The sequence below is a fragment of the Oncorhynchus keta genome, chromosome 27 (assembly GCF_023373465.1).
Source record: "Oncorhynchus keta strain PuntledgeMale-10-30-2019 chromosome 27, Oket_V2, whole genome shotgun sequence".
NCBI lineage: Eukaryota > Metazoa > Chordata > Actinopteri > Salmoniformes > Salmonidae > Oncorhynchus > Oncorhynchus keta.
This window is the reverse complement of record NC_068447.1, coordinates 7,382,969-7,408,083: the sequence shown is the minus strand read 5'-3', so window position 1 is coordinate 7,408,083 and position 25,115 is coordinate 7,382,969. Positions and strand designations below refer to the sequence as shown.

At 45.5% G+C, this 25,115-nt stretch overlaps 1 protein-coding gene and 1 long non-coding RNA gene across 38 annotated transcripts; one reads left to right on the top strand and one right to left on the bottom strand.

The window, feature by feature from the left end:
• The first annotated feature begins 6,129 nt into the window (after positions 1–6,129).
• LOC118373564 (synaptophysin-like protein 2) lies at positions 6,130–18,716 on the top strand. The gene is made up of 6 exons (XM_035759736.2): positions 6,130–6,316; positions 6,473–6,550; positions 15,274–15,392; positions 15,679–15,880; positions 16,734–16,925; positions 17,167–18,716. The coding sequence occupies exons 1-6, from the start codon at positions 6,299–6,301 to the stop codon at positions 17,299–17,301; spliced, it is 744 nt and encodes a 247-aa protein (XP_035615629.1). The 5' UTR covers positions 6,130–6,298; the 3' UTR covers positions 17,302–18,716.
• Positions 6,845–16,247, bottom strand: LOC127912402 (uncharacterized). 37 transcript variants are annotated; one of them, XR_008082298.1, is made up of 7 exons: positions 16,165–16,247; positions 10,340–10,417; positions 10,223–10,300; positions 9,833–10,105; positions 8,833–9,378; positions 7,991–8,715; positions 6,845–7,873 (listed from the first exon to the last, which is right to left on the bottom strand). It is a non-coding gene; the product is annotated as an uncharacterized LOC127912402 (long non-coding RNA). The 37 variants fall into 37 exon arrangements; XR_008082301.1 differs by lacking the exons at positions 10,340–10,417; positions 16,165–16,247 and adding an exon at positions 10,995–11,132 and having other exon boundaries at positions 8,833–9,027; positions 9,106–9,378; positions 9,833–10,300; XR_008082292.1 differs by lacking the exons at positions 10,340–10,417; positions 16,165–16,247 and adding an exon at positions 10,995–11,132 and having other exon boundaries at positions 8,833–9,105; positions 9,145–9,378; positions 9,833–10,300.
• Positions 18,717–25,115: the final 6,399 nt, after the last annotated feature.

Below are 25,115 nucleotides of genomic sequence, written 5' to 3'. Positions count from 1 at the left end.
CCGTTTAGAAATAAATGCACTTTGTGTTGTCACGACTTCCGCCGAAGTTGGCTCCCCTGCCTGTTCGGGCGGTGCTCGGGCGGTCGTCGTCACCGTCCTACGAGCCACTACCGACCCCTTTTTCGTTTGTCTGTTGGTTTTGTCTTATTCGTTTCACCTGTGTGTATTTTAGTTTTAATTAACGTCCTTATGTATGTAGTAGGTTGTCCCGCACCTTGTTTTGTGCGGGATTGTTTTTGTATTCATGTCATTTGGTGGAGTACTTGTGTTTTATTCTCCGGTCTATTTTTGATCCTGTGTTTGATTATTCACCCTGTGTGTTGAGTTGACCGTGTTTTTTGTGCGCCGGAGAATAAACTGTCAAATATCTGAAACCTCTCTCTCTCTGCGCCTGATTCCACCCACCTTGATAAAACGTGACATGTGTATCTAGTCCACCACATTTTAAAAGGTGTCATAAGTATTTGGACAAATTCACTTGTAGCGTGTTACATTTAGTCAAATGTTTCAATCGGATCGACCTATTTGGTTCCATATTCCCAGCATGCAATGGGTACATCAAGTTTGTGACTCTAGAAACTTGTTGGATAGCATTTTCTGTTTGTTTTGGTTGTTTCAGATTATTTTGAGCCAAATAGAAATTCATGGTAAATAATGTAGTGTCATTTTGGAGTCACTTTTATTATAAATAAGAATATAGTATGTTTATGAACACTTCTATGTGTATACTACCATTATGATTTTTTTTAACCTTTATTTAACTAGGCAAGTCAGTTAAGAACAAATTCTTATTTTCAATGATGGCCTACCGGGGAACAGTGGGTTAACTGCCTTGTTCAGGGGCAGAACGACAGATTTCTTTTTACCTTGTCAGCTCGTGGGATTCGATTTTGCAACCTTACGGTTACTAGTCCAACGCTCTAACCACTAGGCTACCTGCCGCCTCTACACTCAAAACCACTACCCTGCCGCCTCTACACTCTAACCACGCCCCACAACAGATAATGATTACAGATAATCATGAATGAACGATGTGACTGAGAATGGTGACTTAGAATGGTGGCTTAGAATGGTGGCTTAGAATGGTAGAATGGTGGCTTAGAATGGTGACTTAGAATGGTGACTTAGAATGGTGGCTTAGAATGGTGGCTTAGAATGGTGACTTTGAAAGGTGACTTAGTCCACCCACACAGACAGCGTCGTGAAGAAGGCGCAGGAGCGCCTCTTCAACCTCAGGAGGCTGAAGAAATTAGGCTTGTCACCAAAAGCACTCACAAACTTCTACAGATGCACAATCGAGAGCATCCTGGCGGGCTGTATCACCGCCTGGTACGGCAACTGCTCCGCCCACAACCCGTAAGGCTCTCCAGAGGGTAGTGAGGTCTGCACAACGCATCACCGGGGCAAACTATCTGCCCTCCAGGACACCTACACCACCCGATGTTACAGGAAGGTCAAACATATCATCAAGGACAACAACCACCCGAGCCACTGCCTGTTCACTCTGCTATCATCCAGATGATGAGGTCAGTACAGGTGCATCAAAGCTGGGACCGAGAGACTGAAAAACAGCTTCTATCTCAAGGCCATCACACTGTTAAACAGCCACCACTAACATTGAGTGGCTGCTGCCAACACACAGACTCAACTCCAGCCACTTTAATAATGGGAATTGATGGAAATTGATGGAAAATATATCACTAGCCACTTTAAACAATGCTACTTAATATAATGTTTACATACCCTACATTACTCATCTCATATGTATATGTATATACTGTACCCTATATAATCTACTGCATCTTTATGTAATACATGTATCACTAGCCACTTTAAACTATGCCACTTTGTTTACATACCCTACATTACTTATCTCATATGTATATACTGTAGTCGATACCATCTACTGCATCTTGCCTATGCCGTTCTGTACCATCACTCATTCATATATCTTTATGTACATATTCTTTATCCCTTTACACTTGTGTGTATAAGGTAGTAGTTTTGGAATTGTTAGGTTAGATTACTCGTTGGTTATTACTGCATTGTCGGAACTAGAAGCACAAGCATTTCGCTACACTCGCATTAACAGCTGCTAACCATGTGTATGTGACAAATACATTTGATTTGATTTGATTTAGAATGGTGACTTTGAAAGGTGGCTTAGAAAGTAGACTTAGAGAGTAGACTTAGAATTGTGACTAAGAAAGGTGACTTAGAATGGTGACTTAGAATTGTGACTAAGAAAGGTGACTTAGAATGGTGACTTAGAATTGTGACTAAGAAAGGTGACTTAGAATGGTGACTTAGAATTGTGACTAAGAAAGGTGACTTAGAATGGTGACTTAGAATGGTGACTTACAATGGTGACTTAGAATGGTGACTTAGAAAGGTGATTTAGAAAGGTGGTCTGCGGCGAGGATGGAAGGCCGGCATTTTCCTGTGGGATGTCGAGTTGTGTACGTTATTTTCCCGAGGCTCCTTGATTGGTGAAGCATGTAGAGTTGATCCATAGGTCAGGGAATGGGAAATGGCGGCGAGTAGTGCGGACAAAATGGAGGAAATTGAGAAAAAGTTGGGTAAAGCAACAGCTGTGCTGGAAGAAGACAGATCATGATACAGGAAGACACAGGAAGAAGAGAGATCAGGATACAGAAAGAGACAGGAAGAAGAGAGATACAGAAAGACACAGGATACAGAAAGAGACAGGAAGAAGAGAGATCAGGATACAGAAAGAGACAGGAAGAAGAGAGATCAGGATACAGAAAGACACAGAAAGAAAGACAGGAAGAAGAGAGATCAGGATACAGAAAGAGACAGGAAGAAGAGAGATCAGGATACAGAAAGACACAGGAAGAAGAGAGATCATGATACAGAAAGACACAGGAAGAAGAGAGATCAGGATACAGAAAGAGACAGGAAGAAGAGAGATCATGATACAGAAAGAGACAGGAAGAAGAGAGATCATGCTACAGAAAGACACAGGAAGAAGAAAGATCATGACACAGAAAGAGACAGGAAGAAGAAAGATCCTGATACAGAAAGAGACAGGAAGAAGAAAGATCATGATACAGAAAGACACAGGAAGAAGAGAGATCATGCTACAGAAAGCAGTGGAGCGTCTAGTAAAGAAAGAATAAAGAGGGCCAAGGTAGCAAGCAAGAGTAGTGATGTGTTGGAGTGGAAAGGGGTGATAGTGTTTGATGAGACCACAGGGACTCACTTACACCCTATCAGACTAACTAATGCCATAGAGAAAGAGGTAGGTGAAGTGAAATTAGCTTGGTTCATTGGAAATGGTAGATTGTTAATATTGTGTGGCAGCCAGGCTCAGCAAGAGAAGATTTTTAAAATGGAAAAGCTTAATGGGAAGAAGATTGAAAGCCATGTCCCTGGTGTTTATGCTAGATTGAGGGGAGTCATCACTGGTGTCCCAATATCTATGTCCACAGATGATATTAAAGAAAATGTGAAGCGAGGCAGAGTGATTGAGGCCGAAAAGGTTGATCAGTAGGAAAGAGAGTCGAAGAAGTGAAAGCTAATCAGTGCTGCTGAGGTTTGAGAAAGTCTTGTCTGGAAAAGTTCAGATCGGGGCTCCCCGGGTGGTGCAGCGTTCTAAGGCACTGCATCTTAGAGCTAGTGGCATCACTACAGTCCCTGGTTCAAATCCAGGCTGTATCACACCCTCGGCCGTGATTGGGAGTCCCATAGGGAGCCGCACAATTGGTCCAGCGTCGTCTGGGGTTGGACAGACTGGCCAATAAAGAACTAGCTTGGGGTTGGCTGTCATTGTAAATAAGAATTTGTTCTTGAAGGTTAAATCATTGAAAAAAAATGAAATCCTTAGTTTCAATTTTAGATTAAAAAAAAATTCATATGCAGTATGGTGTATTAACTAGCTGCTCAGTGGAAAGGAAAGAAAAGATGTGCCAAGTGTGGAGGAGAACATGATTATGGTGAATGTGGAAGCAATGTGAAGGTTAAGTGCTGTAGTTGAGGGGGGAGAACACAGTGCAGCATTGGGTGGTTGACAGGTACAGAGAGAGGCTAGAGAGGATCAGAGATAAAGGATCAGTCATGATGTATCATACTCAGAGGACATAAAACAGATCAGTAGAACTACAGTGCAGACCGATGGAGCTGAGATGGATGTACCTGTAGTAAGTGGACCTACTGATGGAGCTGAGATGGATGTACCTGTAGTAAGTGGACCTACTGATGGAGCTGACATGGATGTACCTGTAGTAAGTGGACCTACTGTCAGACTGATGGAGCTGAGATGGATGTACCTGTAGTAAGTGGACCTACTGATGGAGCTGACATGGATGTACCTGTAGTAAGTGGACCTACTGTCAGACTGATGGAGCTGACATGGATGTACCTGTAGTAAGTGGACCTACTGTCAGACTGATGGAGCTGACATGGATGAACCTGTAGTAAGTGGACCTACTGACAGACTGATGGAGCTGACATGGATGAACCTGTAGTAAGTGGACCTACTGACAGACTGATGGAGCTGACATGGATGAACCTGTAGTAAGTGGACCTACTGACAGACTGATGGAGCTGACATGGATGTACCTGTAGTAAGTGGACCTACTGATGGAGCTGAGATGGATGTACCTGTAGTAAGTGGACCTACTGTCAGACTGATGGAGCTGACATGGATGTATCTGTAGTAAGTGGACCTACTGTCAGACTGATGGAGCTGACATGGATGAACCTGTAGTAAGTGGACCTACTGACAGACTGATGGAGCTGACATGGATGAACCTGTAGTAAGTGGACCTACTGACAGACTGATGGAGCTGACATGGATGAACCTGTAGTAAGTGGACCTACTGACAGACTGATGGAGCTGACATGGATGTACCTGTAGTAAGTGGACCTACTGACAGACTGATGGAGCTGACATGGATGAACCTGTAGTAAGTGGACCTACTGACAGACTGATGGAGCTGACATGGATGAACCTGTAGTAAGTGGACCTACTGACAGACTGATGGAGCTGACATGGATGTACCTGTAGTAAGTGGACCTACTGACAGACTGATGGAGCTGACATGGATGTATCTGTAGTAAGTGGACCTACTGACAGACTGATGGAGCTGACATGGATGAACCTGTAGTAAGTGGACCTACTGATGGAGCTGAGATGGATGTACCTGTAGTAAGTGGACCTGCTGTCAGACTGATGGAGCTGACATGGATGTACCTGTAGTAAGTAGACCTGCTGTCAGACTGATGGAGCTGACATGGATGTACCTGTAGTAAGTAGACCTGCTGTCAGACTGATGGAGCTGACATGGATGTATCTGTAGTAAGTGGACCTACTGTCAGACTGATGGAGCTGACATGGATGTACCTGTAGTAAGTGGACCTGCTGTCAGACTGATGGAGCTGACATGGATGTATCTGTAGTAAGTGGACCTACTGTCAGACTGATGGAGCTGACATGGATGTATCTGTAGTAAGTAGACCTACTGTCAGACTGATGCTTCTGATGGTCCTGTCATGGTTTCTAGGACTGTTCAGAAATCTTGTTCATGAATGTGTGGTGTCAAAGGACACTTTTGATAATGAATAAAGTTGACTTCATAGCTTTTATTAGTAAGGCTGTCAATATGACTTGGGTACAATATGGCACTTTACTTGAACTAAAATGAAAAACAAAAAGGCAATTAAAACTTGTATTATTAATGAATATGATTTGTTTGTTCAGGATTCCTGGCAAATATAAATAGTTTGTATGTGTGCTTGTTTGCATGTGACGATTCCTCTTTTGTTTGTTGATACGACTTGGGTTGTGGAAAGCAGAATTGCCAGGTTGAAGGTTATTGTGGAGATGGCAAAACATATATTGGGGGAAACATGTGTTATTGTTGAAATGGTTGTTGACATGCTGGGAGGAGTGTTTCAGCATGGTTTAGATACAGTTTACTGGGGTTGTGGAGAGGGGTGTGGCAGAAGTCAGGGATTTATTTGGTTTCCAGTTGTATTTCCATGGTAATACAGAATCGGGTAGATCGCGATTGATCGAACCTTCCACACAGTAGGTGGCGGTATGCACTAAAAACGATTGTTTGCGGACCGCCATGATATCATAGAAGAAGACGAAGTTGAAGACGGAAAGGTGGACTATCTATTCACAACGTGTTACTTTAAGAACGTCGGTGATCACGTGTGCAGCGCTTTTCACACACACACACCAAAAAAGTTTGACATAAATTTCGAAAGTTATTTTGTAATTGTGTAAGTGTGTAATACTGTCCGAGAAATAAACTTGGATAGTGGTACGATGGACGGGATAACCCAGGTTTTTATGTGTTTTCTAAATATAATGTTCAACCTACTTCTATTCCGCAAACATATTGCGTGGTAATCAATGCATGTGGTGGTTGAATGCGGAAGCTCTAACGAACACCTTGTTAATAAAAACGTTGTTTACCTCTTCGCCCCTGAATATCAAAAGAACATTCTGACTTCAGGATTTGCTCTTGACCTGGGGCCCTTGAAAGAGCCCTTGGCATTTATTAGAGTGCTCGAATGGGTAAGTGAGTTTTTTTGTTCTTATTTACATATTAGGATATTATGTCGGTAACCAAGTAGAGCTCAACCCGGAGATGTACTCTACACCGACGGAGTTGAGCGGCGAGACGTGGACGGACTGGCGCTTTTACGTCACATAATATGATGTTTTTAATTCAAAAAAACAAATAAGGCTTTCGGTTTAACCAAAGAATAGCCTCGATTAGGCTCAACGCTGTTGATGTGAAGTAACGTTGCATCGATGAGTCGCATATCGCTTAGTTATTATGTAGCCTAGGATGGGGAGGAATTCAATGTATCAAATATATGTTTTTATTTAGCTAAATCATTTAGGCCTATGCAACCAGGGACTTTTTAAACCATGTTGCTGCTGGTGTTGTGCGGGAAAATCACCCCCACCCCTTCGCGTTCTTCATTGCTGCGACCTGTTTGTTTCTGCTCTTCACTCTGTTAGTCAGTTGAACCTACATTTCACTGGTCTTAGTATAGAAGAATGGGTTTCTAATTGATTGAAACTACCTTGTCACTGTACAGATCATGCCCATAGTGGTGGTATGGTAAGAGTTCACCTATTCATCATGTAAGTACAATGTAATCATTTAGGCGTCCTGAACCTATATTGTAAGAACTTCGTTGTTAGTCATATGAACATTAAACATGGTTGCAATTATGAGATTGTTACGTTGTAGTTTGCGAAGCATGTTATGTATGACTGCCTGCCTGAGTTGTGACACGGAACACATTGTGCAGTTACAGAAGACTATAGACCTCTTTAGATTCTCGTTTTCATCTGACTGGTCATGTTAATGAAATACTACCAGTTAGAGGTCGACCGATTTAATGATTTTTCAACACCGATACCAATTATTGGAGGATCAAAAAAAAGCAGATACCGATTTAATCAGACTATTTTTATTTATTTATTTGTAATAATGACAATTACAGCAATACTGAATGAACACTTATTTTAACTTAATATAATACATAAATCAAATCTATTTAGTCTCAAATAAATAATGAAACATGTTCAGTTTGGTTTAAATAATGCAACAACAAAGTGTTGGAGAAGAAAGTAAAAGTGCAATATGTGCCATGTAAGAAAGCTAACGTTTAAGTTCCTTGCTCAGAACATGAGCACATATTTATTTATTTTACCTTTATTTAACCAGGCAAGTCAGTTAAGAACACATTCTTATTTTCAATGACGGCCTGGGAACAGTGGGTTAACTGCCTGTTCAGGGGCAGAATGACAGATTTGTACCTTGTCAGGGTTTGAACTCGCAACCTTCCGGTTACTAGTCCAATGCTCTAACCACTAGGCTACCTGCTGGTTACTAGTCCAACGCTCTAACCACTAGGCTACCTGCCGGTTACTAGTCCAACACTCTAACCACTAGGTTACCTTCCGGTTACTAGTCCAATGCTCTAACCACTAGGCTACCCTGCCAAAGCTGGTGGTTCCTTTTAACATGAGTATTCAATATTCCCAGGTAATAAGTTTGAGGTTGTAGTTATTATAGGAATTATAGGACTATTTCTCTCTATACCATTTGTATTTCATTAACCTTTGACTATTGGATGTTCTTATAGGCACTACAGTATTGCCAGTGTAACAGTATAGCTTCCGTCCCTCTCCTCGCTCGAACCAGGAACACATCGACAACAGCCACCCTCGAGGCAGCGTTACCCATGCAGAGCAAGGGGAATAACTACTCCAAGTCTCAGAGCGAGTAACTTTTGAAACGCTATTATTAATTTTTTGCCTTGTCAGCTCGGGGATTGGATCTGAGTCCAACTCTCTGACCACAAGGCTACCTGCTGGTTACTAGTCCAACGCTCTAACCACTAGGCTACCTGCTGGTTACTAGTCCAACGCTCTAACCACTAGGCTACCTGCCGGTTACTAGTCCAACACTCTAAACACTAGGTTACCTGCCGGTTACTAGTCCAACGCTCTAACCACTAGGCTACCTGCTGGTTACTAGTCCAAAGCTCTAACCACTAGGTTACCTGCCGGTTACTAGTCCAACGCTCTAACCACTAGGCTACCTGCAGGTTACTAGTCTAACGCTCTAACCACTAGGTTACCTGCAGGTTTCTAGTCCAACGCTCTAACCACTAGGCTACCTGCTGGTTACTAGTCCAACGCTCTAACCACTAGGCTACCTGCTGGTTACTGACCCAATGCTCTAACCACTAGGCTACCTGCTGGTTACTGACCCAACGCTCTAACCACTAGGTTACCTGCTGGTTACTGACCCAAAGCTCTAACCACTAGGCTACCTGCTGGTTACTAGTCCAACGCTCTAACCACTAGGCTACCTGCTGGTTACTAGTCCAACGCTCTAACCACTAGGCTACCTGCTGGTTACTAGTCCAACGCTCTAACCACTAGGCTACCTGCTGGTTACTAGTCCAACGCTCTAACCACTAGGCTACCTGCTGGTTACTAGTCCAACGCTCTAAACACTAGGTTACCTGCCGGTTACTAGTCCAACGCTCTAACCACTAGGTTACCTGCCGGTTACTAGTCCAACGCTCTAACCACTAGGTTACCTGCTGGTTACTAGTCCAACGCTCTAACCACTAGGCTACCTGCTGGTTACTAGTCCAACGCTCTAACCACTAGGTTACCTGCTGGTTACTAGTCCAACGCTCTAACCACTAGGCTACCTGCTGGTTACTAGTCCAACGCTCTAACCACTAGGTTACCTGCCGGTTACTAGTCCAACGCTCTAACCACTAGGTTACCTGCTGGTTACTAGTCCAACGCTCTAACCACTAGGCTACCTGCTGGTTACTAGTCCAACGCTCTAACCACTAGGTTACCTGCTGGTTACTAGTCCAACGCTCTAACCACAGGCTACCTGCAGGTTACTAGTCCAACGCTCTAACCACTAGGTTTGCAGGTTACTAGTCCAACGCTCTAACCACTAGGTTACCTGCTGGTTACTAGTCCAACCCTCTAACCACTAGGCTACCTGTTGGTTACTAGTCCAACGCTCTAACCACTAGGTTACCTGCCGGTTACTAGTCCAACGCTCTAACCACTAGGCTATGCTGGTTACTAGTCCAACGCTCTAACCACTAGGCTACCTGCTGGTTACTAGTCCAACGCTCTTTAGGTTACCTGCCGGTTACTAGTCCAACGCTCTAACCACTAGGCTACCTGCCGGTTACTAGTCCAACGCTCTAACCACTAGGTTACCTGCCGGTTACTAGTCCAACGCTCTAACCACAGGTTACCTGCCGGTTACTAGTCCAACGCTCTAACCAAGGTTACCTGCTGGTTACTAGTCCAACGCTCTAACCACTAGGTTACCTGCTGGTTACTAGTCCAACGCTCTAACCACTAGGTTACCTGCTGGTTACTAGTCCAACGCTCTAACCACTAGGTTACCTGCCGGTTACTAGTCCAACGCTCTAACCACTAGGTTACCTGCCGGTTACTAGTCCAACGCTCTAACCACTAGGCTACCTGCTGGTTACTAGTCCAACGCTCTAACCACTAGGCTACCTGCCGGTTACTAGTCCAACGCTCTAACCACTAGGTTACCTGCTGGTTACTAGTCCAACGCTCTAACCACTAGGTTACCTGCCGGTTACTAGTCCAACGCTCTAACCACTAGGTTACCTGCCGGTTACTAGTCCAACGCTCTAACCACTAGGTTACCTGCCGGTTACTAGTCCAACGCTCTAACCACTAGGCTACCTGCTGGTTACTAGTCCAACGCTCTAACCACTAGGCTACCTGTTGGTTACTAGTCCAACGCTCTAACCACTAGGCTACCTGCTGGTTACTAGTCCAACGCTCTAACCACTAGGCTACCTGCTGGTTACTAGTCCAACGCTCTAACCACTAGGCTACCTGTTGGTTACTAGTCCAACGCTCTAACCACTAGACTACCTGCTGGTTACTAGTCCAACGCTCTAACCACTAGGCTACCTGTTGGTTACTAGTCCAACGCTCTAACCACTAGGCTACCTGCTGGTTACTAGTCCAACGCTCTAACCACTAGGCTACCTGCCGGTTACTAGTCCAACCCTCTAACCACTAGGTTACCTGCTTTACTAGTCCAACGCTCTAACCACTAGGTTACCTGCCGGTTACTAGTCCAACGCTCTAACCACTAGGTTACCTGCCAGTTACTAGTCCAACGCTCTAACCACTAGGCTACCTGCTGGTTACTAGTCCAACGCTTAACCACTAGGCTACCTGTTGGTTACTAGTCCAACGCTCTAACCACTAGGCTACCTGCTGGTTACTAGTCCAACGCTCTAACCACTAGGCTATGCTGGTTACTAGTCCAACGCTCTAACCACTAGGCTACCTGTTGGTTACTAGTCCAACGCTCTAACCACTAGGTTAGCCGTTTACTAGTCCAATGCTCTAACCACTAGGCTACCTGCTGGTTACTAGTCCAACGCTCTAACCACTAGGCTACCTGCTGGTTACTAGTCCAACGCTCTAACCACTAGGCTACCTGTTGGTTACTAGTCCAACGCTCTAACCACTAGGCTACCTGCTGGTTACTAGTCCAACGCTCTAACCACTAGGTTACCTGCCGCCCCTTGTATCCTGTAGTGTATGTATAACAGGCGTGTTTGTTACAGCTATTAAAACCACCTCTAGAGCAAGGCTGTTTATGGTAGGCTAGTGGCCAGTCCTCAGTCATTTTGTCAGGTAGAACCATACAGAACTAATTTGGGGGCATTGCCAGTAGCCTATAAAACTCAAATGAAAAACAAATAATCCCAAAAAATGGAGAAGAAAACATTTACAAATCTGTTTGAAAAAACAAAATGTACTGAAACTATGTTTGACTCCAAAACGAACTAAAATAACTTTTAAACTGAACATAAAACCAAATGATTTTTTTTGGGTGCGGGCAAAAATAAATGTTTAAATAAACATGAATCTAACCACCATATTTAACCCTTGTTTATTTTTTATTTATTTCACCTTTATTTAACCAGGTAGGCTAGTTGAGAACAGGTTCTCATTTGCAACTGCGACCTGGCCAAGATAAACATAGCAGTGTAACAGAGTACACAGTAAACAATTAACAAGTCAGTAACACAGAGAAAAAGGGGAGTCTATATACAATGTGTGCAAAAGGCATGAGGAGGTAGGTGAATAACGAATAATTACAATATTGCAGATTAACACTGGAGTGATAAATGATCAGATGATCATGTACAGGTAGAGATATTGGTGTGCAAAAGAGCAGAAAAGTAAATAAATAAAAACTGTGGGGATGAGGTAGGTGAAAATGGGTGGGCTATTTACCAATAGATTATGTACAGCTGCAGCGATCGGTTAGCTGCTCAGCTAGCTGATGTTTGAAGTTGGTGAGGGAGATAAAAGTCTCCAACTTCAGCGATTTTTGCAATTCGTTCCAGTCACAGGCAGCAGAGTACTGGAACGAAAGGCGGCCGAATGAGGTGTTGGCTTTAGGGATGATCAATGAGATACACCTGCTGGAGCGCGTGCTACGGATGGGTGTTGCCATCGTGACCAGTGAACTGAGAGATAATGGCCTTGTAGAGACCTGAGTAGGATAGTCAGGAGGATCAGTGGTGGGGAGGATGACAAAACGGTAAAGGATAAACTGCATCCAGTTTTACTAGAGGTAAGCTTGAGCCGAAGTGAGGAAGGATAGGAGGGGCTTTGCGTTGAAAGGCTTTGTTGCGGAATAGAAAGCCGATTCTTGATTTGATTTGATTGGAGATGTTTGATACGGGTCTGGAAGGAGAGTTTGCAGTCTAGCCAGACACCTAGGTACTTATAGGTGTCCACATATTCAAGGTCGGAACCATCCAGTGTGGTGATGCTAGTCGGGCATGCGGGTGCAGGCAGCGATCGGTTGAAAAGCATGCATTTGGTTTTACTAGCGTTTAAGAGCAGTTGGAGGCCACGGAAGGAGTGTTGTATGGCATTGAAGCTCAATTGGAGGTTAGATAGCACAGTGTCCAATGACGGGCCGAAAGTGTATACAATGGTGTCGTCTGCGTAGAGGTGGATCAGGGAATCGCCCGCAGCAAGAGCAACATCATTGATATATACAGAGAAAAGAGTCGGCCTGAGAATTGAACCCTGTGGCACCCCTATAGAGACTGCCAGAGGACCGGACAACATGCCCTCCGATTTGACACACTGAACTCTGTCTGCAAAGTAATTGGTGAACCAGGCAAGGCAGTCATCCGATAAACCGAGGCTACTGAGTCTGCCGATAAGAATATGGTGATTGACAGAGTCGAAAGCCTTGGCGAGGTCGATGAAGACGGCTGCACAGTACTGTCTTTTATTGATGGCGGTTATGATGTCATTTAGTACCTTGAGTGTGGCTGAGGTGCACCGTGACCGGCTCGGAAACCAGATTGCATAGCGGAGAAGATACGGTGGGATTCGAGATGGTCAGTGACCTGTTTGTTGACTTGGCTTTCGAAGACCTTAGATAGGCAGGGCAGGATGGATATAGGTCTGTAACAGTTTGGGTCCAGGGTGTCTCCCCCTTTGAAGAGGGGGATGACTGCGGCAGCTTTCCAATCCTTGGGGATCTCAGACGATATGAGAGGTTGAACAGGCTGGTAATAGGGGTTGCGACAATGGCGGCGGATAGTTTCAGAAATAGAGGGTCCAGATTGTCAAGCCCAGCTGATTTATACGGGTCCAGGTTTTGCAGCTCTTTCAGAACATCTGCTATCTGGATTTGGGTAAAGGAGAACCTGGAGAGGCTTGGGCGAGGAGCTGCGGGGGCCGGAGCTGTTGGCCGAGGTAGGAGTAGCCAGGCGGAAGGCATGGCCAGCCGTTGAGAAATGCTTGTTGAAGTTTTCGATAATCATGGATTTGTCGGTGGTGACCGTGTTCCCTAGCCTCAGTGCAGTGGGCAGCTGGGAGGAGGTGCTCTTGTTCTCCATGGACTTCAGTGTCCCAGAACTTTTTGGAGTTGGAGCTACAGGATGCAAACTTCTGGCTGAAGAAGCTGGCCTTAGCTTTCCTGACTGACTGAGTGTATTGGTTCCTGACTTCCCTGAACAGTTGCATATCGCGGGGACTGTTCGATGCTATTGCAGTCCGCCACAGGATGTTTTTGTGCTGGTCGAGGGCAGTCAGGTCTGGAGTGAACCAAGGGCTCTATCTGTTCTTAGTTCTGCATTTTTTGAACGGAGCATGCTTATCTAAAATGGTGAGGAAGTTACTCTTAAAGAATGACCAGGCATCCTCAACTGACGGGATGAGGTCAATGTCCTTCCAGGATACCCGGGCCAGGTCGATTAGAAAGGCCTGCTCACAGAAGTGTTTTAGGGAGCGTTTGACAGTGATGAGGGGTGGTCGTTTGACTGCGGCACCGTAGCGGATACAGGCAATGAGGATGAGGGGTGGTCTATGAGGTGCAATTTTGACTGCAGCACCGTAGCGGATACAGGCAATGAGGCAGTGGTCGCTGAGATCCTGGTTGAAGACAGCGGAGGTGTATTTGGAGGGCCAGTTGGTCAGGATGACGTCTATGAAGGTGCAATTGCTTACAGAGTTAGGGTTGTACCTGGTGGGTTCCTTGATGATTTGTGTGAGATTGAGGGCATCTAGCTTAGATTGTAGGCCTAGAGCGTTGGGGACAGAGAATAAGAGGAGCAGGTTTCTGGGCATGGTAGAATATATTCAGGGCATAATGCGCAGACAGGGGTATGGTGGGGTGCGGGTATGGCGGAGGTAAGCCCAGGCACTGGGTGATGATGAGAGAGGTTTTATCTCTGGACATGCTGGTTGTAATGGGTGAGGTCACAGCATATGTGGGAGGTGGGACAAAGGAGGTATGAGGAGTGGGACTAGGGGCTCCATAGTGGGCTCCATAGTGAACTAAAACAATGATAACTAACCTGAGCAACAGTATACAAGGCATATTGACATTTGAGAGAGACATACAGCGAGGCATACAGTAATCACAGGTGTTGAATTGGGAAAGCTAGCTAAAACAGTGGGTGAGACAACAGCTAATCAGCTAGCATAACAACAGCAGGTAAAATGGCATTGACTAGGCAACGGGGCCGACAGATAAAACAAACAAGCAGAATGGAGTACCGTGATTAATGGACAGTCCAGCATGCATCAGCTATGTAGCCAAGTGATCAGAGTCCAGGGGGCAGCGGTGGATGGGGCAGGCGGCTGGACTGGCGAGTGTTATCCATGTTAAAAAAAACTAACAATGACTAAGTAGCTTGTAGCTAGCTAGCTGGTTAGCTTCTGGAGGTTCTTGAGTGTGTTCTAAAAATAAAGATAATAGCGATCAAACCCAGACCAACACTACAGTTCTACAACCACAGTTGATTTCTCTAAGGCTGTTTTTTTTTTTCATTCTATATTCAAGTGATAAAAATCACTTCCTGTGAGGAAGAATGTCACTCTGGTATTGTATGTGTGTGACTCGTCCACGATGACTCGAAGGCCCATGATCCAGTCTTGCTCCACATTCTGTCAGTAGTTCTATCTGATCCGTTACCTGACCTATCGACTCGTGTCACAACGCCTTCAGACTGCTTTAAACCTGTAAAACAAACTGGTGTTATAGTTACCACGGGGTGACATAGTCACATGTTCAGTCCAAAAAACCTACAGAACGTCATTTCATAAAGTTATTTCCAGTTTATGTCCCGTCGTGTGTCAACTGCTTCTTTCATTTTGATTGTGTCCTGTCCTCATTTGAGCTTTCGTCTATCTTGCAGGTCTTCTCCATATTTGCCTTCGCTACAGCGTCGGGTTATGCCGGCTCTACGAGCATCAACGTGCTGTGCCAGGGAAGCAGAAGCCAAGAAATCACTGCTGACTTTAACTACCCATTCAGGTAATAATAATAATAATAATAATAATATATGCCATTTAGCTGACGCTTTTATCCAAAGCGACTTACAGTCATGTGTGCATACATTCTACGTATGGGTGGTCCCGGGAAACGAACCCACTACCCTGGCGTTACAAGCGCCATGCTCTACCAACTGAGCCACAGAAGGACCACCAGGTAAGCACAACGTAAAACAAAAACATGCATTGACTATGACTGACCTGAGAAGTGTGTGTGTGTGTGTTTTTGTCCTTTGTGAACACAACCTTATCTCACTGTACTCCTACAGACTCATGGCTCACCCATACACTGTCCCCTCCTGTAACAACGACTCCAGCACTGTCCAGACCTATCTGACCGGCGACTACTCCTCCTCAGCCGAGTTCTTCGTCTGTATCGGGGTGTTTGCCTTCCTCTACAGCACCGCCAGCCTGGTGATCTATCTGGGCTACCAGCACGTCTACAGGCAGACCAGCCGCGGCCCCATTGTGGTGAGTTAACTGGGCTACCAGCACGTCTACAGGCAGACCAGCCGCGGCCCCATTGTGGTGAGTTAACTGGGCTACCAGCACGTCTACAGGCAGACCAGCCGCGGCCCCATTGTGGTGAGTTAACTGGGCTACCAGCACGTCTACAGGCAGACCAGCCGCGGCCCCATTGTGGTGAGTTAACTGGGCTACCAGCACGTCTACAGGCAGACCAGCCGCGGCCCCGTTGTGGTGAGTTAACTGGGCTACCAGCACGTCTACAGGCAGACCAGACCAGACTAGGCTACCTGCTGGTTACTAGTCCAACGCTCTAACCACTAGGCTACCTGCTGGTTACTAGTCCAACACTCTAACCACTAGGCTACCTGCTGGTTACTAGTCCAACGCTCTTAACCACTAGGTTACCTGCCGCCCCTTGTATCCTGTAGTGTATGTATAACAGGCGTGTTTGTTACAGCTATTAAAACCACCTCTAGAGCAAGGCTGTTTATAGTAGGCTAGTGGCCAGTCCTCAGTCATTTTGTCAGGCAGAACCATACAGAACAGATTTGGGGGCATTGCCAGTAGGTTATAAAATGAATCATGAAAAAACAATTTAGTAAACTGAAATAAAATAATTACTTATGTAAATAACATTTGTTTCCATTTTTTTTTTTCTCACATTTCTACAACATGTTTTCACTTTGTCATTCTGGGGTATTGTGTGATCTGTTGAATTCAGGTTGTAGCACAACAACATTTGGAATAAATCAAGGGGTCTGACGGTACCGTTTAGTTGGGTTTCTTTTTTAAAGTTCCAACTTTCATCCTGAACCTGAATGTATTGTACAGCTTGTATTTACCATCCTTCCAACAGGACCTGCTGGTGACCGCAGCCTTCACCTTCCTGTGGCTGGTGTCCTCCTCTGCCTGGGGTAAAGGCCTGACTGACGTGAAGTGGGCTACCAGCCCCTCTAACCTGGTAGGCTTCATCTCCACCTGCAAGGACGTCAGAAACAAGTGCACACCAGGAGCAGTGCCTCACATGGGGCGACTCAACTCCTCTGTGGTAGGTTGGTTATAATCTGCACCTTCAATTCAAGGAAACTGCTTTAGAAAATAAATACAAAAATCCTCAATTGATTGAATTGAACCCTGCTTCACTTGAAGTCCTCTTTCGTAGTGCCCTCTTTAAATCTCACAACGGGAAAGGTTCATAATGAGACATAGTAGAAACATCTTCAATGGGGGACAAAATGTAACTCTTCCTGACTAAGAAACATGATTTTGTTGCCCCTCCCTGACGGCAGATCTTTGGATTCCTCAATCTGATATTATGGGGTGGGAACTGCTGGTTCATCTTCAAGGAAACGTCTTTCCACAAGTCAGCCAACCCCCCTGCGGACGTAGAAGAGGGTTCAGGGGTCAGGCCCATGCCGTCCTAACTGGGCAGTTCTCTGCTTTCAACGGCCGTGTACCAGACTGCCTGCACAATGCAGCCACACTCCATAAATTAACCAATCTTTTGGGGCGAATCTTAACCTCCACTCAAATTCTCACAGTCATGCGTCGATGCCAATAGGAGACAATGTGACATTGTGGAAGTTAAGATTTTCCTCTCTTATGTGATTTCTGACTTGATGATGATTTGTAAATTGGTTCGAATGCTGCTTAGAAATGTCTTCCGTAAACTGGACCACAGTTTCGTTCATGCATTGCCACATTTATTAATCAAAAAGCTTTCGAAGTTGTGCATTTTAGGTTCTTTAAATAGGTACAAAACAGAATCCAGGAAATATGGAAGGAGACATTTTGGGGGGGTTGGGGGTTTAAGTCATAACTAGTTTTGTTTCATGCAGTTAACTCTTTACTTAACGGTATAACTAACCCAATGCAACAATCACATTTATTATAAAGTCTCTCTCTGATTATTTCTTTTTTGTTACTTTGTGGATAGTTGTAGTGTTTTTTTTGTTGAATGTTTATTTTAAAAAAGGGCTTATTACAACGAGGGCTTATTACAACGAGGGCTTATTACAGCGGGGGCTTATTACAGCGGGGGCTTATTACAGCGGGGGCTTATTACAGCGGGGGCTTATTACAGCGGGGGCTTATTACAACGGGGGCTTATTACAACGGGGGCTTATTACAACGGGGGCTTATTACAACGGGGGCTTATTACAACGGGGGCTTATTACAGCGGGGGCTTATTACAGCGGGGGCTTATTACAACGGGGGCTTATTACAACGGGGGCTTATTACAACGGGGGCTTATTACAACGGGGGCTTATTACAGCGGGGGCTTATTACAGCGGGGGCTTATTACAACGGGGGCTTATTACAGCGGGGGCGTTGCTCGTTATTTGACACTTAAAATAAACGAAGCAGAAATAGTTACGGACATCTGGGTGACGCCATGATCAATTCTACAGTACTTTCATGTCATGTTTCGAAATGTGCCTCTTTTTTCTTTCTTTGTGCCAGAAGATTTGTAAAAATGTAATGTGTTTTTAAATTAACAAGTTGGGTTTTTTTTTTTTTTTTGTATGGAGAAAAGAAAAAGCCAGCAAAGTCCTGTTTTCACTTTTGTCATACCTTTTTGGTCACAAACATTTTTCAACTCTTGTTGTTGAAATACATTTTTAAATGACGTACTGATATGTTCTGTATTACCTTGGGTTTCTTCTACCTCGGTTTTGTGAAGGCAGAACCTTTTTACTCTCTAAAAAAAGAAAAATAATTTATCTTTCAAATGGTAGGTCTCATTCAGTATTGTTTATAGATACATTTCACTTTAAGGTGTCATTATTGTGACACAACATTAAACAAAGCTGTAAATTAAAGGGAAATGGCTGGTAAATGTGTCCTGTCTCTTCTATAATTTACATTTGTCTTCATGTCTGCACTGAGTTTACTACCAGGAATGTGTACCTTGAACAATACAGTGTACAAAACATTAAATTGACAGTAAACCCTCCACAGCCCCAGGGACAGTAAGCCCTCCACAGCCCCAGGGACAGTAAGCCCTCCACAGCCCCAGGGACAGTAAGCCCTCCACAGCCCCAGGGACAGTAAGCCCTCCACAGCCCCAGGGACAGTAAGCCCTCCACAGCCCCAGGGACAGTAAGCCCTCCACAGCCCCAGGACAGTAAGCCCTCCACAGCCCCAGGGACAGTAAGCCCTCCACAGCCCCAGGGACAGTAAGCCCTCCACAGCCCCAGGGACAGTAAGCCCTCCACAGCCCCAGGGACAGTAAGCCCTCCACAGCCCCAGGGACAGTAAGCCCTCCACAGCCCCAGGGACAGTAAGCCCTCCACAGCCCCAGGGACAGTAAGCCCTCCACAGCCCCAGGGACAGTAAGCCCTCCACAGCCCCAGGGACAGTAAGCCCTCCACAGCCCCAGGGACAGTAAGCCCTCCACAGCCCCAGGGACAGTAAGCCCTCCACAGCCCCAGGGACAGTAAGCCCTCCACAGCCCCATTGACAGTAAACCCTCCACAGCCCCATTGACAGTAATCCCTCCACAGCCCCAGGGACAGTAAACCCTCCACAGCCCCAGGGACAGTAAACCCTCCACAGCCCTGCTTCAGATATACCCCTCCACAGCCCCAGGGACAGTAAACCCTCCACAGCCCTGCTTCAGATATACCCCTCCACAGCCCCAGGGACAGTAAACCCTCCACAGCCCTGCTTCAGATATACCCCCCCTCATCCCCAGGACAGTTAACCTTCCACAGCAATCTCCCTCTCCTGGCAGAATGACCATTGGGTTCTTGGTCACCTCCCTGACCAAGGTCCTTCTCCCCAAATTGCTCAGTTTGGCTGGGCGGCCATCTCTAGGAAGAGTCTTGGTGGTTCCAAACTTCTTCCATTTAAGAATGATGGAGGCCACTGTGTTCTTGGATCTTCAATGCTGCAGACATTTTTTTTTGTTACCCTTCCCCAGATCTGTGCCTCATCTCAATCTCATCTCGGCGCTCTATGGCCAAGTCCTTCAACCTCATGGCTTGGTTTTTGCTCTGACATGCACTGTCATCTGTGGGACCTTATATAGACAGTTGTGTACCTTTCCAAATCATGTCCAATCAATTGAATTTACCACAGGTGGACTCCAAGTTGTAGAAACATCTCAAGGATGATCAATGGAAACAGGATGCAACAGATTCATTTCGAGTCTCATAGCAAAGGGTCTGAACACTTATGTGAATACGTTTGGCATTTTTTACAACTTTGTCATTATGGGGTATTATGTGTAGATTGATGATTTTTATTTAATCCATTTTAGAATAAGGCTGTAACGTAACAAAATGTGGGAAAAGTCTAGGGGTCTGAATACTTTCCGAAAGCTCGGTACATGTTTACAACTGTAACATGATAAATGACCATTGGGGTGGGGGCAGGAAAAATGTCTGATTCTCTTATTGGCCTTCCTGCAACCCCTGTTGTTCTGGGTGTCCTGGAGGGCAGGCGGTGCTCACCCAATGATGCTCGTATTGGCCTTCCTGCAACCCCTGTTGTTCTGGGTGTCCTGCAGGGCAGGCGGTGCTCACCCAATGATGCTCGTATTGGCCTTCCTGCAACCCCTGTTGTTCTGGGTGTCCTGGAGGGCAGGCGGTGCTCACCCAATGGTGCTCTTATTGGCCTTCCTGCAACCCCTGTTGTTCTGGGTGTCCTGGAGGGCAGGCGGTGCTCACCCAATGGTGCTCTTATTGGCCTTCCTGCAACCCCTGTTGTTCTGGGTGTCCTGGAGGGCAGGCGGTGCTCACCCAATGGTGCTCTCATTGGCCTTCCTGCAACCCCTGTTGTTCTGGGTCTCCTGGAGGGCAGGCGGTGCTCACCCAATGGTGCTCTTATTGGCCTTCCTGCAACCCCTGTTGTTCTGGGTGTCCTGGAGGGCAGGCGGTGCTCACCCAATGGTGCTCTTATTGGCCTTCCTGCAACCCCTGTTGTTCTGGGTGTCCTGGAGGGCAGGCGGTGCTCACCCAATGGTGCTCTTATTGGCCTTCCTGCAACCCCTGTTGTTCTGGGTGTCCTGGAGGGCAGGCGGTGCTCACCCAATGGTGCTCTTATTGGCCTTCCTGCAACCCCTGTTGTTCTGGGTGTCCTGGAGGGCAGGCGGTGCTCACCCAATGGTGCTCTTATTGGCCTTCCTGCAACCCCTGTTGTTCTGGGTGTCCTGGAGGGCAGGCGGTGCTCACCCAATGTTGCTCTTATTGGCCTTCCTGCAACCCCTGTTGTTCTGGGTGTCCTGGAGGGCAGGCGGTGCTCACCCAATGATGCTCGTATTGGCCTTCCTGCAACCCCTGTTGTTCTGGGTGTCCTGGAGGGCAGGCGGTGCTCACCCAATGATGCTCGTATTGGCCTTCCTGCAACCCCTGTTGTTCTGGGTGTCCTGGAGGGCAGGCGGTGCTCACCCAATGGTGCTCTTATTGGCCTTCCTGCAACCCCTGTTGTTCTGGGTGTCCTGGAGGGCAGGCGGTGCTCACCCAATGGTGCTCTTATTGGCCTTCCTGCAACCCCTGTTGTTCTGGGTGTCCTGGAGGGCAGGCGGTGCTCACCCAATGGTGCTCTTATTGGCCTTCCTGCGACCCCTGTTGTTCTGGGTGTCCTGGAGGGCAGGCGGTGCTCACCCAATGGTTTGTTTGGCTGAGTGTACAAAAACATGTTTTTACCTTTTAACTAGGCAAGTAAGTTACAAACAAATTCTTATTTACAATGACTGCCTCCACCAGCCGAACCCGGACGACACTGGTCCAATTGTCCCGCCGCCCTATGGGGCTCCCAATCACGGCCGGTTGAGCTACAGACTGGAATCGAACCAGGGTGTGTGTGTAGTGACGCCTCAAACACTGAGATGCAGTGCCTTAGACTGCTGCGCCACTCGGTAGTGTCTTGGGGTCAGTGGCGGCAGAGCTCCCGAATTTCTTCAGCCTCCTGAGGTTTAAGAAGTTGCTGTCTTGTCTTCTTCACCGTTGTGTCCCTGTGGTTTGACCGTTTCAGCTCCTCTGTGATGTACACTGAGTTACTAGACGTTGTTGACCTTCTCCACGGCGGCTCCGTTGGCCAAGATGGGGGCGTGCCCAGCCTGGTTTCTCCTGAAGTCCACAATCAGCTCCTTTGTTTTGCAGATGTTGTGTGTATCTGTGTGTGTGTGTGTGTGTCTGTCTGTCTGTGTGTGTCTGTCTGTGTGTCTGTGTGTCTGTGTCTGTGTGTGTGTGTGTCTGTGTCTGTGTGTCTGTGTCTGTGTGTCTGTGTCTGTGTGTCTGTGTGTGTGTGTGTATCTGTGTGTGTGTATCTGTGTGTGTGTGTGTCTAAAAATATATTTCCTATGCTGGTTTTGTATGTGACTTTGGTGTAGTATATAGAAACATAGAAATACACTTTATAGGGCCTCCCGGGTGGCGCAGTGGTCTAAGGCGCTGCATCGCAGTGCTAGCTGTGCCACCAGAGACTCTGGAGGGTTTGTTTGGCCAGTAGAGATATCCTTGTCTCATCGCTCGCTAGCGACTCCTGTGGCGTGCCGGACGCAGTGCACGCTGACCAGGTCGCCAGGTGTACGGTGTTTCCTCTGACACATTGGTGCGACTGGCTTCCGGGTTGGATGTGCGAATGTGTTAAAGAAGCAGTGTGGCTTGGTTGTGCATCGGAGGACGGCTGTCTTTTTCATGGTTCGGGCCCCTTAGTTTCAGTGAAGGGGAATCTTAAGGCTTATAGCATACAACGACATTCTAGACGATTCTGTGCTTTGTTGCAACAGTTTGGGGAAGGCCCTTTCCTGTTTCACCATGACAATGCTCCCTTGCACGAAGCGAGGTCCACACAGAAATGTTTTGTCGAGATAAGTGTGGAACTTGACTGGCCTGCACAGAGCCCTGACCTCAACCCCATCGAACACTTTTGGGATGAATTGGAAACACCGACTGAGAGCCAGACCTAATTTCCTAACATCAGTGCCCGACCTCAGTAATGCGCTTGTGGCAGAATGGAAGCAAGTCCACGCAGCAATGTTCCAACATCTAGTGGAAAGCCTTCCCAGAACATTTGAGGCTGTTATAGCAGCAAAGGTGGGACCAACTCCATATTAATGCCCATGATTTTTCGAGTGAGATGTTCGAGACGAGCAGGTGTCCACATACTTTTGCCATGTAGTCAAGATGAGACTTACTTTATGCTGCTGTAATAAAATGGTCATTTATGGAAAACGATATAAAAAAAAATACTTGAATAGCTTTTATATTGAAATTACAGGCAACATGTAGAAATAAATTATGAAATAGTTTTAACTTAGCTGTTTGGTCGCCATCTAGTGTAGCAAAAGCATAAAGTTCAGGTTGCTCATTTTTGACTGCAGTAACATCATGATAACACCAGATGGCAGTAAAACCATTAGTTTTATACAGAGTAACGTCTTTTTGTTGTTGTTGTTGAATTTAATTAATTGTAATTTTACTGGGCTACATCTAGATATTCTCATTCAATTAATTGTTATACTTATTTTAAAATTAAATCAATCAAATGTGTTCTACACAATACATTCTGTAATGTTCTGCCCTCCTGATCAGACCGCCAATTGGTCCTTCTGTAGCTCAGTTGGTAGAGCATGGCGCTTGTAACGCCAGGGTAGTGGGTTCGATTCCCGGGACCACCCATACGTAGAATGTATGCACACATGACTGTAAGTCGCTTTGGATAAAAAGCGTCTGCTAAATGGCATATATTATTATTATTATTATTATATTGGCTTAATGGCTGGATGGATCGTAATGTCCTTCACGAGACAGAGAGTCTAGTTCATATATCGCTATCTAAAGATATCCATCTGCTATACTTGGTCATATTCATTAGTGCACACTGTAGCAAAACATTATGCAAAGGAAAACAATAACTCCCCGTTTCAGAACATTTTATTCCATTTGGTTCCTATTGATAACATCTAATGTCCCAGCATGCACCTCACCAGACACAAGAGGTCATCAAACTCATATTGGTGTTCCAAAAGCAAAATAGGCCTGAAGTGTGAGTTGCTAGCCCCTCAAATCTCAGTGGCCGGCTATTGTCATAACTAATATTGATATTCAAATCAGTATAGCTGCAAGGAGTTGGAAAAGAGCAGAAGCTTAAAATAGATCTCGCTGAGGTAGAAGCCAGCCTGAAGCTCACAGCCTTCTTACTCACAGAGAAGAGAGAGAAGAAGGAAGAGAGGGATGAAGGAAGGAAGGAAGGAAGGGAGGGAGAGAGAGATAGGAAGGGAAAGAGGGAGATGAAGGGAGAGAGAGAGGAAGGGAGAGAGAGAGACGAGGAAGGGAAATAGAGAAGAAGGAAGGAAGGGAGCGAGGAAGGGAGGAAGCGTAGTGAGGTGCGTAGTTAGTCCCAGGGGCCCATGTGAGACCCTCATCGCACTGCGGCATGACACGACCTTAACAGACAGAGCGAGAGTCCTCCAACACAAGAACTATACTGGTCATGAGGAAGTACCTGGTCAGTAGGACTATGTGTAATGGAGGGAGTGGGACCAAACCAACAACTACCACCAAAACAACAACTACCACAACAACAACTACCACCAAAACAACAACTACCACAACAACAACAACAACTACCACAACAACCAAAACAACAACAACGACAAAACAACAATAACTACCACAACAACAACAACTACCACAACAACAATAACTACCACAACAACAATAACTACCAAAACAACAATAACTACCACAACAACAATAACTACCACAACAACAATAACTACCAAAACAACAATAACTACCACAACAACAATAACTACAACTACACAACAATAACTACAAAACAACAATAACTACAACAACAATAACTACAAAACAACAAAACAACAATAACTACCACAACAACAATAACTACCACAACAACAATAACTACAACAACAATAACTACCAAAACAACAATAACTACCACAACAACAACTACAAAACAACAATAACTAACACAACAATAACTACAAAACAACAATAACTACAAAACAATAACTAATAACAATAACCAAAACAACAATAACTACCACAACAACAATAACTACCAAAACAACAATAACTACTAAAACAACAATAACTACCAAAACAACAATAACTACCACAACAACAATAACTACAACAACCAAAACAACAATAACTACAACACAACAACAACTACCAAAACAACAATAACTACCACAACAACAATAACTACCACAACAACAATAACTACCACAACAACAATAACTCCAAAACAACAATAACTA